At 44.8% G+C, this 18811-nt stretch overlaps 2 protein-coding genes across 2 annotated transcripts in view; both read right to left on the bottom strand.

Moving 5' to 3' along the window:
- The window catches only part of LOC135076647 (ankyrin repeat and KH domain-containing protein mask), a 46367-nt gene extending 34299 nt beyond the window's left edge, over window positions 1–12068 (bottom strand). Inside the window, exons 1-12 of the mRNA XM_063971069.1 lie at window positions 11898–12068; window positions 11446–11523; window positions 10514–10739; window positions 8864–9097; window positions 7962–8152; window positions 6421–6525; window positions 5996–6080; window positions 4843–4934; window positions 3950–4204; window positions 3283–3402; window positions 1377–1565; window positions 273–547 (exon numbers count right to left, since the gene is read on the bottom strand). Coding sequence (XP_063827139.1) covers window positions 273–547; window positions 1377–1565; window positions 3283–3402; window positions 3950–4204; window positions 4843–4934; window positions 5996–6080; window positions 6421–6525; window positions 7962–8152; window positions 8864–9097; window positions 10514–10739; window positions 11446–11523; window positions 11898–12068 — 2021 coding nt within the window. The remainder of the gene's footprint in view (window positions 1–272; window positions 548–1376; window positions 1566–3282; window positions 3403–3949; window positions 4205–4842; window positions 4935–5995; window positions 6081–6420; window positions 6526–7961; window positions 8153–8863; window positions 9098–10513; window positions 10740–11445; window positions 11524–11897) is intronic.
- Window positions 12069–12406: 338 nt separating this feature from the next.
- LOC135076648 (ankyrin repeat domain-containing protein 17-like) lies at window positions 12407–18766 on the bottom strand. The gene is made up of 4 exons (XM_063971070.1): window positions 18685–18766; window positions 18347–18496; window positions 17089–17299; window positions 12407–12791 (listed from the first exon to the last, which is right to left on the bottom strand). The coding sequence occupies exons 1-4, from the start codon at window positions 18764–18766 to the stop codon at window positions 12407–12409; spliced, it is 828 nt and encodes a 275-aa protein (XP_063827140.1).
- Between the last annotated feature and the right edge of the window lie 45 nt (window positions 18767–18811).

Below are 18811 nucleotides of genomic sequence, written 5' to 3' on the forward strand. Positions count from 1 at the left end.
GGCTCACGGGGTACAGTAGAAATGTACTCTAGGAAATCATAATCATTTTAACCACACAGGACGTCCACACTCCACAGCTACTGAACATAGGCCTCCCCCAATGACTTCCACATCGCACAGTTGGTAGCGGCCTGCATCCAGCGCCTTTCTGCTACCTATATCAGGTCTACCTCTAGGAAATAGTAACACAAATCTATCCACGACTCTTCGTTCCTGCTCAACCATACACACACAAGTCATGTAGTGTCATAGGCATAGGTCACTTTATTTACCTGTAATCCTCATAGGACAACGTCGGCGCCGGCAGCGCGAAGTGCGGCTGTTGGAGGTCAGGCTGCTGCTGCGGCTGGGCCAGCTGCTGCGGGACCTGCTGCTGCTGCTGTGGAAGCTGCTGTTGCTGCGGAAGCTGCTGCTGTTGCTGCGGGATTTGCTGCTGCTGCTGCGGCGCTTCTTCCTCGGGCCGCGTGAGCGCCAGCGCGCCGGGGCTCAGCACGCCCGCGGGAGAAGACGGCCGCACTCGGTACTGGCAGCCCGCGTTCACTTGCTGCTATAAAAATGTGAACATAAACAATGTTAGTGCGTCGATTCAAGTGATTTTTTTTATGTGACAGGAGGCAAACGAGCAGATGGATCACCTTGATGGTAAGTGATTACCGTCGCCCATAGATACCCGCAGACCCAGGGGCGTTACAGGTGCGTTGATGAACGTAATGAGAAAACTAGACGATCACGTGATTAAAAAGTGCTTATCCATCGCCACAAAAAAGATGGGAAGGGGAAGACCCCAAATCACCTGGTTGATGAATGTCCAAAAGGACATAATTATATTAGGACTCTATGGACAAGACATTCAAGATAGAATAAAAGAGGCGCATGATTGGGAAAGCCGACCCCGCGTAACGGGACAAGACGAGGCAGAAGAAGATTGCGTTGATTCAAGTGTATTTTTTATAATTTTCAAGGGATTTGGAACAAGCTCAGATCAACGACCAGACAACCCAAGATAGATGCTTTAGAACGAGGATGGCCAACCTAAATGTAATGGTAAAAGGCACAGAAGACGTGTTTTTAATTCTAAAAAAAATTGTGATAGTTGCCAGGTTTGTTACAAAAGGTAAAGCTAGAATATGATTCAGTACTATATCACATAATGTTTTAAAGAAATCATTTTTCTACATTCAAAGGGACTATTCCCATCCCGTTCCCACCGCTGTGTAGCCAGGATCTACACTTCTACAGCTTAACCGCCAATAAAAACCCAACCAGTGAAAGTCAAGTTTGTCTCGGAACTTTACTGTCATTGGACCCGCAACGAAATTAATTAGAAGAATATAGGAGTTAAAAACTATAGTTCACTAGAAGCTTAAAGAACTCACCGTGAGGTCGAGGTGGTGATGGTGGTGGTGGTGATGATGGTGGTAGTCCGGGCTCTTGGCCCAGTCGGCGTTGAGCGCCTCCTCGGCCGCGGCCAGGATGCGACGCGTGGCGCGCTCGTCGCCTTCGTCGCCCGCGCCCGCGCCCTCGCACTTCGCCGAGAGGATCTCGTGAGACTTCTGCTGCATAACCTGCGTGTACACGTGGCCTTTAGATTGTGTTGAGTGTATTTATTTTTTAAGGCTATAAGGCCGGGTTCCCACTATGCCGGGCCGGCAGATCTCCCGGTCCGGTAAAATCGCCGGAAGGCCTAGCGGCGGTACAAATTGTATGAAGCTGTTCACATTATCCCGGATCCGGCTTTTTCGCCGAGCCCGGCATTTTTACCGAGAGTTTTGTCGCTACAAAATGCCGGCAAAATCACCGGACCGGAGTAATGTGAACGAGTTGCGGCCCACCCCGCCGCGCCCGTGCTTCCCGCCCCGCCCCGCCCATGCTCCCCGCACTTCATTCGGCTCGGATTTCGGATCCGGTGATCCGGTGTAATGTGAACACCCTTGTCCGGTGTCCGGTTTCCGGCAGATATGCCGGTCCGGCATAATGGGAACCCGGCCTAAGGATACAGATTGTAAGCCCTGCGCACAGCTTAGTGAGGAAACCCACGATGGGTTCTAGTTTTTCAGCGCCGTCGCGAGATAATAAAGGCCGTTATACTTATTAACTTTTTTCTACGAGTCTTCACCAAACGCATATTTTTGTGCGAGAGCCTATCACCCATCTGAGTTTCTACACTAAGGTCGGGCGGTGAGAAAATGATGTTATGTTAATTCAAACTATAGTCGAGTGTGATTGTACCAATTTGGGTTCATAATTCGAGTTAGTAATTTTAGTCGCTCTAGGCACACCGCTGAGGTTCTCACATCAAATTACTGACTCAAACTACAGAATGATCTGAAGTAATTTGTGTTTAGTGATCAATTAGTCCGAATTTCCGTCGTCAGCCGTAATTTTGAAAAATGGATCGCGCAGCTGGACGCCGTGTTATGAGTGTGGCCGTATCGTAATATACTCAACATCAAATAAACCGCACCTTCCGCGACGCGAACATTAAAGATTTTCTTCTGACACAACCATGGTGCCCCAACAATATTGGTGTTATTTGAAAGCCTAATAAATATTCTTAAAGAAAAACACATTTAATTTCTTAGTAAATGATTAACATATACCATAAATGTGACTTGAAAAAAGACCTCACTTTGGGCTCACCTCTGGGATCAATTAGACCGATTTTTATGGTTATCAAACCAAATAATGATCACACGTCTTTAACAGATGGATAATGATTAATCCCAACTTAACAGTTTTATACCCATAAAAGTTGGCTCAAGCGTAACTACCGATTTTTTGTAGAAGTGACTCTGGATCCTTCAAAAGACACATTTTGGGGTAAAAACCTTTCCTTTAATGAAATGAAGTTTAGACCTACGCTTTTAAATGGTGCCAATATTGGTGGGAAGTGGGGATGCATACGTTTGAAAGTGCTTATTATTACATATTCTGTTTAATGGCTTCAATGGTGCGTATTTGAAGCACACTGGTTTCGCCAATGTCGAGTGTTTAACGAGACACGGTGGACAGTGAAATTTGAAGATTGCCCGGTGATAATTTATTTATTCCATTCTTCATTGAGTTTATTTTTTTTGTTAGTATCACCACCTAAAACAATGCGAGACACTCACAGTAAAGAACGACACAAACAAATAATTAGTAGATCTGGTACATAAGATTAAAAAAGGGATATAGGATTAAAGTGTTAGGTATTTATGTCGCGGGAGGTGCGATTTATTTGCTGTCGAGTGTATGTGGCGAGTCGCTCGCGAGAGCGGGAGGAGGCCGCTCGGTCGTCACCTGCAGCACCAGCGAGCGCAGCTCGTGCGGCGGCAGCGCCACCAGCGACGGCACCTCGCGCTGCAGGTAGGCCAGCACCGCGCCCAGCTCGCGCGCCTCCACGCCCGACCCATCCTCGCCCTACGAACAGCGCGAGTTAGCCCTAGCCACCGGGATCGCGTTGATCCGGCACTCCTAGCGGTCCGACGGCAACGGCCGACGCGGATGACGTGACTACACAAGAAGCGTTGACACAGAAAGAATCTATATACTTGAGAATCTAGTCTAAGGGATTTGTAACTCCCGGTCAATTTGACTGAAATAAATGTGTCTCGCCGTAGCACTTGTGTAAAATATGAATTTATGAGAGACTCTCGTCGTTGACTACTTGAACCGTAAAAGGCTATTTCTTCGGACTATCTCGCTCTCTAATGAGTGATAAAATCGATTATACCAAACGTCAAGGAAGGAGCCGAGTTTGCTTTTTCTTTGCGTCAGAAATAAATGAAATTACAGAGCCGATTTTTGCCTACGCTTACCCTTTTTATCCGAAAATGAGCTGGAAGTGCGAATAAGATAATAAATTTGGAAAATAATTTTGTAAATATACCTATTATGTCGCCTGAATGGAACACCTAAATGCGATGCCTAAGCGGATGATGACCTAAAGAAATGTAGAAAAGTTTACCAATGGCACGTATCCTTCGGGCGCATGCTGCACATTCTGTACGTAAGGTTGCTGAGGCAGTTGCTGTGGTTGAGACGGCTGTTGTTGTTGTTGCGGCTGCTGTTGTTGCTGCGGTTGCTTTTTGGGCTGCGGCTGCGGTTGCGTTTGCGGCTGCGGTTGAGGTTGCGGTTGCGGCTGCTGCTGCTGCTGCAGCTGCGCGGCCAGTTGTTGGAACTGCTGCTGGAATTGCTGCTGTTGGAGTTCAACAAACTGGTGCTGCGGAGAAATAATACGTTGGAGCCATTTTGCTATGCGTTTCTATGCAGTAGAATATGATAATGACCTACTATTATTTTATTACGTTACGCCCAAATCGAAATAATTATTTTCTCAACCGACCGACAGCATTTCTACCTTCTCTACCGACATTCTATCGATAGTGACAAATCTAACAATGGTATGATATAACACTATCTACAGTAAAATCAACTGGTACCTAACTCTACTAAGTTCATGATTAATTGGTCGGCTGTCACATTACCGCGAGGTCAGTTTCGCCGACGTGTTGGCCAAGCTTTAGCATCAGCTCGAACATCCTTCCGAGCTCGACTACTTTACGCACAGCCTTCTTATGCCAGCTATCTGGGATTATGCTGACCTGAATTGATGATGCAAGATGACTTCATGGATTTTAATTGTTGCATTATTGTATTATTTTGTCCTACACTGCCTTACAAAGAGATACCTATTCATATGTACACAAAAAAGGAACTGAAATCATTTTTGATTCATTAAGCAGTTTAACTATTTATTATACAAAGAAATTAGCGTCCTAGGAGTGTACTAAACTAACGATCTACACACATTTTCCTAATAATGTTAAGTAAATAAATGATGATATAACTGGTTGTTACCTGGTTGAGGTTGGTAGCGAGTTGTTGCACGGGGAACAACTGCTGTGGAGGGGGGTACGGCGGCGTGGTGGGGGGGTGGATGGTCGTCAGACCTGCGTAAGAAAACACAGAAACATTATGAATAAAAAAATGTTGTAAAAGTAAATATAAAAGCTAAATTGAAACAAAAAATGTTACATCCTAAATACATTACTTGCTAATACACTAGGTTACTTCATAATGAAAATGAAAAGATTAATTACAGATTACAATAAGGCAAAAATAGCATTTCATTAAAAAAACAAAAGGTTATGCATTACAAGTTCTACACCATAATTTTGAGAAACACAACCAAGCACTCTGAAGATATATTTGTGATGTTAATGTACGTTTTGTATGATAAATTGGTACTATATTAAGATTACTTTAGGTCTCAAGTAGGTTGGAGTTATGGACTGACTGAGCAACTAAAACATTCGTTAGAGCTGATGGGATGAGAATTGAGATTAATCCATCATACGGGACAAAATACAAAGGTGCAAACAAAACAAAAATGTTTAATCTATTACGAGGAATCATACAGTCAAAATATTACAGGTTTACAAAATCAATGAAGTTGTTAACTTCAAATAATATAAAACAAATTCGTATGACCTAAATAATGACATCTTTTCAGGGCAACTAAAAAACTATGTCGGCAATAAACTATGATATAAAATACCAGACGCTTATAAAGAAAAACAAGAGTGACGGTATTCGTTTTACAGCTGAAATTATATGATTCCTAATAATATGTCTATTTGTAACCACCAACAGAATGGCAAGCTAAGTGGCGGATGAGGCGATGCGACTTGCCTTGAGCGCTGTACTGGAAGTCGGGCGCATGGAGCGCCGTCACCAGCGTGGGCGGACCTTCACAACACAAGCATCGCTTAGACCTTAGACCTACTGCTGTATATCCTATCTGGCTACTCATTAGAACTTGCAAGAGGCGCCTGAAGTCATAGCAAAGGCAGAAGAAACCATTAGAGATGGTGGTTTAATGCATATTCTTTTTTTATAACATGTTATATGATGTATTAACATTTAACTTCAATAATGTACTTGTTGTGCATAAAACACGTTTGAAATAAATAAAGTAGTGTTAAGATAGGTTTATCGCCTTATTTCTTACCTGAGGGATCAGCTAATTCGAGAAGATTCCGCTCAGTCTCTGGCAGTGCTTCGTTGCGGGGTTGACTGGCAAGTGCCTCCGATCTCTGTGGATTTATTAACGTACATTAGTATAGCATTAGTTTAAATCGAATTGAAATAAAATGTATCGACTTGCATAACAGTTCACAACAATTAACTACAAAAAAAAGTTTTAATCATGATTTTTTTTTAATAATGTTTACATCGTGTCTATATATTTAGTTGCAATCAATGTGATGTATATTATCAAACATGACAAATGATTAGTAAATGATAACAATGGAACTACTGCCATTACCAAAATGTTAGTATGATATGTCACCAAATAAATATAAAATACAGTAACACTACTGACAGTACAAACATGTAGATAGACTTAGAATAACTTATTGAAGTGAAACTCACATTTACGTTTTTTTTAATGTCTTTATATTTGGCTCTATTCTTGTTAACATCCTTCCACGTAAAGCCGGGTGGGAGCGATACGTTAGCCATGGCTCCGTGGCGTATCTACACCGTGGAAAGCAAGCACAAAAGGAGAATGAATATGATAGTATCTCGGAATTAAGCGGAGTACACGACTAACTGCATATATGGCAATGTAAGTCATAAAGCTTCGGATTAAATGTAGTACGTTACAGCAGAATGTAATGCTACAATTAATTAACTTGGGGAGCCCTACCTATGGGAACTTGTACCACACCAAATCTTTGAAAATTTGAAACACTACATTGTATGAAAAAAAAGGAATATGTAGGAAAATAAGTGTGATATTCAAGATCATTATAACAGATTAAGCTATAACAATATTTATTTGGTTGAATAAGACTTAGGTAGTCAAAAACCGAAACTGAACAAAAAATACAAGATACAATAACAGGAGACAGAAAGACAAAAGAGATATTTCAAGTTGCTTTTTTTTAAACGGAAAATCAATGAAGACAAAGAATGAACGTGTATTAAATTAGTGAAAGAAGACAGTTAATGATTTGAATGAGAATGAAGCAAGAGATGAATAGACATATTATTATGACGTTATAATGTGATGGATGAAGGTGCCAATAGAATAACTAAACCATTTTGTTCACAATCACTGTTCCCTTGTTATTAAAGCTTTGCATTAGCTCTTGGCATTTTTCTTTTAGGAGCGTAGCGATTACATGGAAATTTATATCAGCAAGGACCTATTATGGAGATACAATCTCCGTAGCAAAATGCAGATTGTAGAAAAAGTGACTTTGCTGAGTAGCAGGACTTTGCAACCTTGCAGGTAAGTCTGGGAAATCTAGGTATAAATGTCGGATAAAATGTAAGCTTTGTATTTTAAGCATTAATTTAAGCTTTTCCAACTATTTACAACAACAGTGGCACACGGAATGCACATTTTAATTGTGTACTCCTGCAAGTATTGACATTGATATTCAGTAGTTATTTGTAACATTAGCAAAAAATATTAAAATTATAAAATTATGTAATACATAATACGGGACTATTCCCATTTCTCGTTAGCACCGCTGCAACTCCTGTGTAGCCAGGATCTACAGCTTTACCGCCACTAAAAATCCTACCAGTCTAGGTCAAGTTTGTCACCTAATACATATAACCTGTTTAGAGACAAATAAACACATTATATTCTGTTTCTGTTGCCTCGTAAAGTTCGGTCGCCGAGCACGTAGAATTTCATCCAATGACCCCAAGCTACCCATCCTTATCGCTCGCGCGTAATTATATTGCTGTCGAGACTGTGCGACGGGCGGCCGCAGTGAGTGTGCGAGCGCGACAGCACTATAATTACGTGCAAGCGATAAGTATTGGGGTCATTGGACGCAATTCTACGTGCTCGCCGACCGGACTTCAGTATACAATCATGTCTAGTCCGTGTGCCACCGTGTATCGTCCTAGCTGCGTTGTGGAGGCGAGTGTAACCAGCAGGTAAGTATTCCTACCTGGTCGTCGAGTATATCAGGCGGCGGCGGCAGATGGTGGTCGGAGTGCGGCGGCGCGGCGCGCTGTTTGCGAGCGCACTTGTGCTTGGGCAGCTGGCCGGGCGCGGGCACCGGCGACGGCGCCCCGGGGCCCGCCGCGCCCGCTGCGCCCGCTGGCGGGGGAGCCGCCACCGCGCCCTGCTTCTTGCGACCTGGAATACGCTCGTGTATCACTACACTGATATAAAATATACCGGAGTTCCCTCCGGTCCTTCTAAAAAGTTTGCTTTCTCAATCGATTTGGAAATTGCTTTAACAAGTTACGTGTTAACAAATGGATGACCATCGTCTGTTCAGTTCACCTAAGCAGGTGGATAATTTTATTCTATTTATGTAAATGTGCAAAATTAAATCGCAAATAAATTTTGACATGAGCCGTAATTTGATGTTATTCATCATTATCGTGGCATAGTGCGGTCACATAACGCGTTTGCTCAAAGCTGTTGAGCATCCACCGCATATGATAGTATATGTAATAGAACAGCTGGCCTAGGATGTGTGCTACGATATAATGCTATTGCTAATTTTAGACGACAAAATATTGAATTTTAGACGATATAACGGCGCGCATCTTAGACTGGACACAGTTAGATAGCAAATAAGGCCACAATATCCACTATAGCAGGGTTTCTTAATTTTTTTTTGCCAAGGAACCCTAATTGATTATACTTTTCCTAGCGGAACCCCCGTACTTCTCCGCCCGCACGCCCTGCCCCTCCCTTGTGCGTAAACAAGTCGGTGCGAGCGAACAACGTCGGTCACGAAACGTGGGATAATATTTTTTACGGAACCCTTGCGGCCTTTCGGAACCCCAGGGTTCCGTGGACCACCTTTCGGGAACCGCTGCACTATAGAACACTCACCATCGTAGTAGGGCTTGGTGAAGTCCGCCGGCAGTTCAGGCGGCTCAGCCGTGGGCTGCGCCGGCGCCGGCGCGGGGGCGGCGGCGGCGAGGGCGGGGTGGTGCGCGTGGTGCGGGTGCGCCGGCAGCAGCGCGCGGGCCGCGGGCGCGCCGGGCGCGGGCGCGTGCGACAACCCTAGCGCCGCCGCTTGCGCCGCGCTTAGACCGCTGCCCTCCTCCGCAGCGCCGTTGCCTGCTGTTGAGACGACAACGCGGTTTAGTAAGAAAGAAAAGACGCGTGCGACAACCCTAGCGCCGCCGCTTGCGCCGCGCTTAGACCGCTGCCTTCTTCCGCAGCACCGTTGCCTGCTGTTGACACAACAATAATGCGGTTTAGTATTGTTGTTCCCAACGAGTCACACCCAAACGAGCGACAACCCTAGCGCCGCCGCTTGCGCCGCGCTCAAACCGCTGCCTTCCTCCGCAGCGCCGTTTGCCTGCTGTTGAGACGACAATGCGGTTTAGTAAGAAAGAAAAGGCGCGTGCGACCACCCTAGCGCCGCCGCTTGAGCCGCGCTTAAACCACTGCCTTCTTCCGCTGCACCGTTGCCTGCTGTTGAGACGACAACGCGGTTTAGTAAGAAAGAAAAGACGCGTGCGACAACCCTAGCGCCGCCGCTTGCGCCGCGCTCAAACCGCTGCCTTCCTCCGCAGCGCCGTTGCCTGCTGTTGACACAACAATAATGCGGTTTAGTATCGCTCGTTCCCAACTATTCACACCCAAACGAGCGACAACCCTAGCGCCGCGCTTAGACCGCTGCCCTCCTCCGCAGCACCGTTGCCTGCTGATGACACAACAATAATGCGGTTTAGTATTGTTGTTCCCAACGAGTCACACCCAAACGAGCGACAACCCTAGCGCCGCCGCTTGCGCCGCGCTTAGACCGCTGCCTTCCTCCGCAGCACCGTTGCCTGCTGTTGAGACGACAATGCGGTTTAGTAAGAAAGAAAAAAACATTTATTACGATGAATATCACATAAGGATAAAGTAGGTAATGTGGGAACAACCCTAAAAAAGACAGAAATAGCACATAAAACATTAAAAAGTGAACTGAGCAGTGCCACCCTGTCGCAACAGCGATGCCCATCGCAGGACCGCACTCAGGATATGCCGTGGCCACGACGCTAGTTTTCAGTGTGTACCTCGTAAAAGTAGCAGGAGGACGCTGGATGCAGCCCGCTCTACCAACCAGTCGATATGGAAATTATTGGGGGAGGCCTATGTTCAGCAGTGGACGTCCTATGGCTGAAATGGCAGTGGTCGTGGATGTGTACAATTTAACATTGACCCTGTTAAAACACAATCGTAGATCCTGCTGCACAGTCAGCTTCGACTGTGATCTACATGTCAGGCGGCCAGCCCATGAACCAACAACGAGCTCCGTTGGCACTCTACATTGACTAATAGCCGTGTAAATAACTTTTTTTATACATTAGTATCACTCGTAGAGTGGAGTTTCTTCTGGATATCTAATAGAAAGTCAAATGGTAGTAAAAACACACGTGTACGTGCACAAAGTTAACCGATGAGGCGGCAATCAAAACGCTAATTCGGAACGTAGGAGAAGAGGTCAATGATCTGCTGACAACAACACGTGACGGGGTGACTGACCTCTCGGCAGCATGACGGAGTGCGGGTAGTCGAGCAGCAGCTGCACGACGGGCGTGTGCCCGCCCTTGGCCGCCTCGATGAGCGTGGTGGAGTTGTCCTTGAGCTTGCGGAAGGGATCCGCGTCGCAGGCCAGCAGGAACTTCACCACGTCCACGTGTCCGCCCGCGCACGCCAGCGACAGCGGGGTGTGGTCGCCATTCGCCGTCATACGGTTGACGTCCGCACCCTGCGAATACAAGCAATAGAATTGAAGACAAATCCTGAGATTGTCTATAAAATAAAGTCACATAAACTACTTGTGCGTGACGTAATCGTGTAGTCGTTTGTATGGACTGCTTTTGAGATAAACCAAAAATGTGAATAATTCTTTAGCCTCATATTCACTTGAGCAGCTTCAGTCTGCCTCAAGAAGAGGCTGCTCAAATGGATATAAGAGCGAAATGGGTACAGACTGAGGCTCGGTTTCCACCAAGACGGAGCGGAGCGGAGAAATGTTTTGAATACCCAATCAGTTGTCATTCAGATTTTATGAAATTAACAGATTGAAATCTGACTGCGTTATTTAAAACATTTCGCCGTTCCGCCTTGTTGGAAACCGGGCCTGAGGAAGGCGCACAAAAACTGCCAAAATCTGTCTCCGCCCGCGGCGATGTGCTTTACCTCCCGGGGCCTCAGGTTGAGGCAGCGTCTCCATTTGAGCAGCCGCGGGTCGAGGCTCTAGCGGAAAACAGTCTTACCACAGATCACATAAACTAAAGGGAGATGTGAAAAGGCCACTGAATGCAATGTATGCATGACACATACTCTTCGCGACGTATTGATTTTATTTTGTTATTTTGATTACTTTGTGTCTGATTTTCAAGTACGACACTGGGTTTAGAAGTTTTAGAACTCAGCGCATTAGTTGGCAGCTCTCTAGATATGGTGCTCACCTTGCCCACGAGGAACTGCACGGTGCACACGTGCCCGGCGCGGCAGGCCTTCATGAGCGGCGTGCGGCCGCCCTCGCTCTCGTCAGAGTAAATACAAATGACTAGGTCATCTTCATAGAAACGCACGGGCGCGGTTTGTATGGGAGTGCGCCAACACGTATGCGGCGCGCACGCACACACTGACAAAATTCGGCGGAACCACGACTGGCTCCCCGCTAAATTTTGTCAGTGTGCGCGTGCGCGCCGCATACGTGTTGGCGCACTCCCATACAAACCGCGCCCGTGCGTTTCTATGAAGATGACCTAGTCATTTGTATTTACTCTGCTCTCGTGCTCGAGCTCGGCGCCGGCTCGCAGGAGTAGCTCGGCCACGTCGGTGTGACCGTTCTCACATGCGTACGTCAGCGCCGTGTCGCCCATGCCTGGCTACTCTCTAGACCTCTATGGCTCACCTTGCCCACGAGGAACTGCACGGTGCACACGTGCCCGGCGCGGCAGGCCTTCATGAGCGGCGTGCGGCCGCCCTCGCTCTCGTGCTCGAGCTCGGCGCCGGCTCGCAGGAGTAGCTCGGCCACGTCGATGTGACCGTTCTCACATGCGTACGTCAGCGCCGTGTCGCCCATGCCTGGCTACTCTCTAGACCTCTATGGCTCACCTTGCCCACGAGGAACTGCACGGTGCACACGTGCCCGGCGCGGCAGGCCTTCATAAGCGGCGTGCGGCCGCTCTCGCTCTCGTCAGAGTAAATACAAATGAGTAGGTCATCTGCATAGAAACGCACCGAGAGCGGTTTGTATGTGAGCGCGCCAATATACGTATGCGGCGCGCACGCACACACTGACAAAATTCGGCGGAACCACGACTGGCTCCCCGCTAAATTTTGTCAGTGTGCGCGTGCGCGCCGCATACGTGTTGGCGCACTCACATACAAACCGCGCCCGTGCGTTTCTATGAAGATGACCTACTCATTTGTATTTACTCTGCTCTCGTGCTCGAGCTCGGCACCAGCGCGCAGGAGTAGCTCGGCCACGTCGGTGTGACCGTTCTCACATGCGTACGTCAGCGCCGTGTCGCCCGTCTGCGTCTGAGTGTGCACGTCCGCGCCTGGCAACTCTAGATCTCTATGGCTCACCTTGCCCACGAGGAACTGCACGGTGCACACGTGCCCGGCGCGGCAGGCCTTCATGAGCGGCGTGCGGCCGCCCTCGCTCTCGTGCTCGAGCTCGGCGCCGGCTCGCAGGAGTAGCTCGGCCACGTCGGTGTGGCCGTTCTCGCATGCGTACGTCAGCGCCGTGTCGCCCGTCTGGGTTTGCGCGTGCACGTCCGCGCCCGCGTTTAAGAGGTATCTGTGGGGAATAAGCCACGTCAAATACTTGTATGGAGAGAAGAATATGGCATGTAATCACCACCAATCAAATTAACATACATTTCGTCTGTCAAACAGAACTATACAGAATGACAATTAAAGTACACGTCTATGAGAATCACTGCCGAAAGAAATACATCACACAGTAAAAATACAAGTGAAATCACATAGTAAGCGATGTTGTTTGACTTTTGACAAAGATGACTGAGTTTCTTCCGCCACTTCTTCTCAGCACCAGCCCATATGTTGTCCCGAAGTAGTGGTAGGGCAAGCTATATTTGGGGCGTGTATAAGAGCCCAAGAAAGGGCCTATGTACTGTTAATTGCGAAAAATCTAAAACGTTAAATAACGGTATCGTTGTGGCCAATGAGCTGTTGTCATAGTGTGACAGTGACGTATTGTCAACGTTAAGAGCCATTTTACATTTTCGTGCGAATTTCTAAGATTTTGGAAGCATGAATTACTATCTTAAGCAACACCCAGAGATTATTTAATAACTGCGAAAGATAGGTCAATCCTTGGTGTTGACCATTAATGAAACGGATTTACTAAAACTCTTTTGCTTAATTCACAGTGCCCCATCTCCCACAACCATTTTACGGAAAAATTGCCGCAGACTCATTTTCAAAGTCCTGTATCTATTATTTATGCTCATATAATAAGCTTAAAAATATATAGTAATCATCGGACATATATTCTTGTAGTCCATTAATGAAATAGATTCTTGAATTTCATTACCATTATTGAGTAAAATCTAAAAATAATTTGGCAAATTTGAAGATTAACGTCACATTTTGATCGTGGTTTTTGGTTTAAAAACACAGCAATAACTTCAATAAAAGTATCCCCAAATAAAGAATATTCATTGTAGAATTGATTTCTATAGTTATTGTTTAAATATTAGTAACCACTTTGTCAAAATATTGATGTGAATATCAGTATAAATTACAATGCGCAAGCCGACATCGATTAGTATGGCGCGAGCGCCCGTCAAGGCAGGACCTGTGTCATTTTTCCCGCCGTGACGTTTACGTGCGTTCGTGTCGTAAAGCGGTGATTTGTACGGCGACCAAATACATTTGATACTATGCCGAGAGGCTGTTTCGAGTCGGCCGGCCGAGCAGAAATTGAAATGATGAATTTTAATTTCTTTGACGGATCTGGGTGTAACTATGTATAATATGTAGGTACCATATTTAATTTAATAAATAAATTATAAAAAAAGTATATCCATTATGCTAGCACCCTTAACACAAGCATATTGGTTGCCTACTTTTGGACTAGATGGCGCTGTGAAATTGTCCAAAGATTTGTTTATTTATTTATCCGCTTTGAGTTTTGTTTCGTGAAGAAGAAAAAGAAGCGTTTTGTTTCGAGAGGGAAGCTTTGTTGTTAAATCTATACTAATAAAAGAGGAAAGATTTAATTGTTTGTTTGTTTGTTTGGACGCAATAGGCTCCGAAAAAAAATTCTTTCACGATTTAGAATCCTAATTTTTTTCTATGTAGGCTATAAAATATTTTCAAAAACTTTAGTCCAAAATCTTTGATAAAATTCGACGTTTATTAAATATATTAGATAACATATTAATACTTTTTTTTTCAGTACGATTTTAGTACCTACTTGTTTTTCAGAAATTTTACGATTTAACTAAACTTCTAAAGTGTTTATATTTTATGCATAATTTATTAACTTCTAAAATATACATATTTTATATCCTATTGATAGATGACGTGCTTCGTATTTTATTAAAATTATTACCTGACTAGGTTAAAAAGGTGTGGAATGTTATTTTGGAGATAACTTGGTTCCATAGAAATATAGAGAGATGCTAAGTAATGCGCTGAGTTCGAAACTCAGTGTCGTATTAGAAATTCACACACACAAAGAAATCAAATTATGTGCTCATTATCCACTGCGGTATCAGTATTCAACGTTCGAATAATCTTAGTACTATGCAAGCAATATAAACTGTTTACATAATGACGTCGCTACTGTCATCATTGCTTTCACAAGCAATATGTTCCAATTTGTCCCTTGTCACATTTCCCTTTAGTTTCTGTGATCTGTGCTTGTTTCTAAGTTGATATCAATGAAATATTCCTTAGTACTTTTGATTTAAATTATTTTTTTTATTTTGACACGTGTGTGATGTATTCATGCTATAGCTATACCTACGCATCTATATTGTATCGAGTGTCGACGCGCTGCGTTTCTTTTCTAAATAAACCAGTCAGTCGCGGACCACCGTGTTATCAATTAGCTCCCGTAGTTAGTACCTATATCGATATACATACATAACAACGTGTTTGAAAAATCAAGGTCAGATTACAATAAAATAACAAGTGAAAACGTAACATTGCATTGCAACTCGCAATTTCGCAATATTGATGAGGAGATTCCATTGGAAAGTCTGTATTCATTCCTAGGATTCCCCTAACACCATCAAATTCAAGAGAATTAAAGAGAGTGCAGTTTTCCATCTCATGCTTAGGGACCACGGTTTAAAATGGTGTGGTTGCATAGAGCCTGCAACGGGCAACCGCGTGCGCAGCTGCTCATACTAATTTTCGATACAAAAGCAAGTGTTTACGCCTTCACGAGTTTTAGCGGAGTTCCATATGGTACCGGGAGTAGACTTAATGGAAATCTATGCTTCTCCGACGACCAGTTGTATGTGGAATACTCCAGAGTATGCGCACACAATAGCCTGGTGATTTTAGCACCTGAAGGAAAAACAAAAAAACATTGTTTACAAAGAAATCTGCGGCAGGTGTAGTGTTTTAATTTTGTTTTAGAAAGATCTCATAATTTTGTAAGTATTCAAATATTTAAACATTTGTAGATTTTATATCAAAAAATATAATTATTTAACTAAATTAATTTTCTTAGAATATTTTAATTCTATTAGAACCATTTTCCACTTCATCGCAGAAGAAGTCGCGGGCAAAAAGCTAGTATGAAATATGTAGTATTGCCCGCGGCTTCACCCGCTTGAAATGTAGTTTGTCACAGATCGTCATAAATTATAGCCTATACATTGTTATTCTGGTCGACTCCAGGGATGGATGAGCGTCGCTGTCGCTGGCGACAGGGTCTTCTGGTTCAGGGTTCATGGCGTAGGTCTCAGGCAAAATGAAATTCACTCGTAGAAATTAATAAACTCAGTGTATTCATGAAAATAGTTACACACAGCACTAGAGTCGTATCGGAACTGAGTGATCCAAAGGTCTTGCGATAGGAACGTCCGACCCGAGTGATAGTTGAACACAGACTGCCTAGTACTGCTGTACTGTACTGTAAAGTTTCATCAAAATCTGTTCAGTAGTTTTTGCGTGAAAGTGTAACAAACATCCAGACATCCACACAAACTTTCGTATTTATAATATTAGTAAGACTAGTAAGAAGTAAGATAGTAAGATGAATTATTTTAGTTACCTATTTGTTTACTTATAATAATATTTATTTATTTATTTCTTAGCTCTGTCTGATAATGGATCTGGAGGAGATGCAATGGCTACCTCCGTAACAAAACAATAGAACCCTATGGAGTTTGGGCTTGTGTGATTCGCCTTGACGAATATTTCGTATCCAGGGTCCGATGATGGAGCTGTAAGGGGGCAGATTTTTTTTTCACTATGTGACTGTCTTTATTTTGTACTTAATATATATTTTACATATTATACCTATTCGTGTTTCATTATGAATCGAAATATAAAAGACTTAATAAACTCTATTAAAAATTTAAATTAATTTATCAAGTTTGAATACCTCATTCTACCTTAAAATGAATAACTTAAATCAAGTCTTAATACGGTCACGGCTCAAGATTTTTTTGTCCATTTCAGCGTTCTTTTTACTCTTTTGACGTTGCGTTGACAGCTTTTACCTAAATTCGCGCGGAATATTTTTGTGAAATGGCTCTTAATCGTAGGATCAAACGTTAGAATAGAGGGACGCGCCGAGACGACTCCGCGCGCTTTTGTGCTACGTGATGAATTGTAATTAAAATAAGGCAATATAATGTGAAAGTTGAGTATTCAGTGTTTTATTTATGAGAATAGATCGACCGGCATCTTTTTTTTTATCCACAACGAGGAAGCTCTTGGCCTGTATCTCACCTGATGGTAAGTGACGATCAGGCCGAAGGTGGAAGCGAGCTTCACCCGGAATCCTCAACCACGGAGGAACTGGCTATCTTACCTCTAACTGCCGGAACACAACAATGTTGTTTAATAGTAGGTACTGAATAAACTATTTGAATTTGTAAACTTACCGCACAAGCTCGAGGTGGCCCTCCTGCGAGGCCTCCATAAGAGGGGTCGACGCGCCCAGCTCGGCGTCGGCGCCGGCCTTGATGAGGAAGTCCGCCACCTCCAGGAAGCCGCCGCAGCAGGCCAGCGTCAGCGCCGTCTCCTGCGTCTCGTCGGTCTGGGCGTTTATCGACGCGCCCTGCCCGAGGAGGAGGGCTACCATCTCTTCATGGCCTGCGGGGAGGAATAAATATAATCTATATATATAAAAGAAAGTCGTGTTAGTTACACCACTTATAACTCAAGAACGGCTGAACCGATTTAGCTGAAAATTGTCAGGGAGGTAGTTTAGAGCCAGGAGAAGGACATAGGATACTTTTTATCCCGTTCGAAATAAAAAAAAAAGTCTGCTTATTTATTGCCATTAAGGCGGAACAAAGTTCGCCGGGTCAGCTAGTAAATAAATAAATATCCTTGGACATTTTACACTGCGCTTCTAGTCCCAAACTAAGCAAAGCTTGTACTATGGGTACTGGACAAGGGATATAAACATACTTACTTTTTTTTTTGTAAATACATACATATTATACATAGAAAACACCCAGTCCAATACAAACAAATATGTTCATATTGTTCATGCACACAAATGTTTGTACTGTGCGGGAATCGAACCCGCAACCTCCGGAATAGTAGTCTGTTACGAACCACTACACCAAACGGCCGACTGAAGAGGAATAGGTTAAGAACCGCTGTAGAGTGATCATCATCTTTACAGTCCACTGCTGGACTATGATCCTCCACTGTTGTGGAGGGTTTTGCCATAATCCCCACGCTTGGCAGGCGGGTTGGAGATCACAGTTTACAAGATTTTTATTTTTCAGAGAGCGCTGCTGCCCGTTCTTTGATGTAGTCCCTAAGATGTAGAGAGGTAGAAGTGATAGAAGCTGGAAATATTGTAAATGGAAAGTTATACGCTATTCTCATTTTAAACACAGCAGTGGTGCTTTATGATGACTTATACAAAAACACAAGTACACAACCTAATTTATGGGGTGAAAACATGCTGTTTCTATCGTAGGCATTTGACTTTACAATGTGTCTTCTTCAGACGCAAAAACGGAAAATTTTCATAAGTTCAAAAAATAGTGCACTAAATTAAATTTATGTCCGTTTTCACCATTAATCCCTAATTTTTAAGTGACAAACGGGCATTAATAACTTATCAAGAAGCTCGAAGCTTCTATGATGTCCGGGGCATGTCCCTGCGGCCGCGGCACTCACCCTCTCTCGCGGCTTCCATGAGCGGCGTGTACCCCTCGTCGTTGACCTCCTCTATGTTGGCGCCGCGCTCCAGCAGCAGCATGGCCAGCTCCACGTGCCCGCCGCACGCCGCCAGCGTCAGCGGCGCCTCAAGCTGGCCGGGGCGTGTCCCTGCGGCCGCGGCACTCACCCTCTCTCGCGGCTTCCATGAGCGGCGTGTACCCCTCGTCGTTGACCTCCTCTATGTTGGCGCCGCGCTCCAGCAGCAGCATGGCCAGCTCCACGTGCCCGCCGCACGCCGCCAGCGTCAGCGGCGCCTCAAGCTGGCCGGGGCGTGTCCCTGCGGCCGCGGCACTCACCCTCTCTCGCGGCTTCCATGAGCGGCGTGTACCCCTCGTCGTTGACCTCCTCTATGTTGGCGCCGCGCTCCAGCAGCAGCATGGCCAGCTCCACGTGCCCGCCGCACGCCGCCAGCGTCAGCGGCGC

This window comes from Ostrinia nubilalis, chromosome 12, assembly GCF_963855985.1.
Source record: "Ostrinia nubilalis chromosome 12, ilOstNubi1.1, whole genome shotgun sequence".
Lineage (NCBI taxonomy): Eukaryota > Metazoa > Arthropoda > Insecta > Lepidoptera > Crambidae > Ostrinia > Ostrinia nubilalis.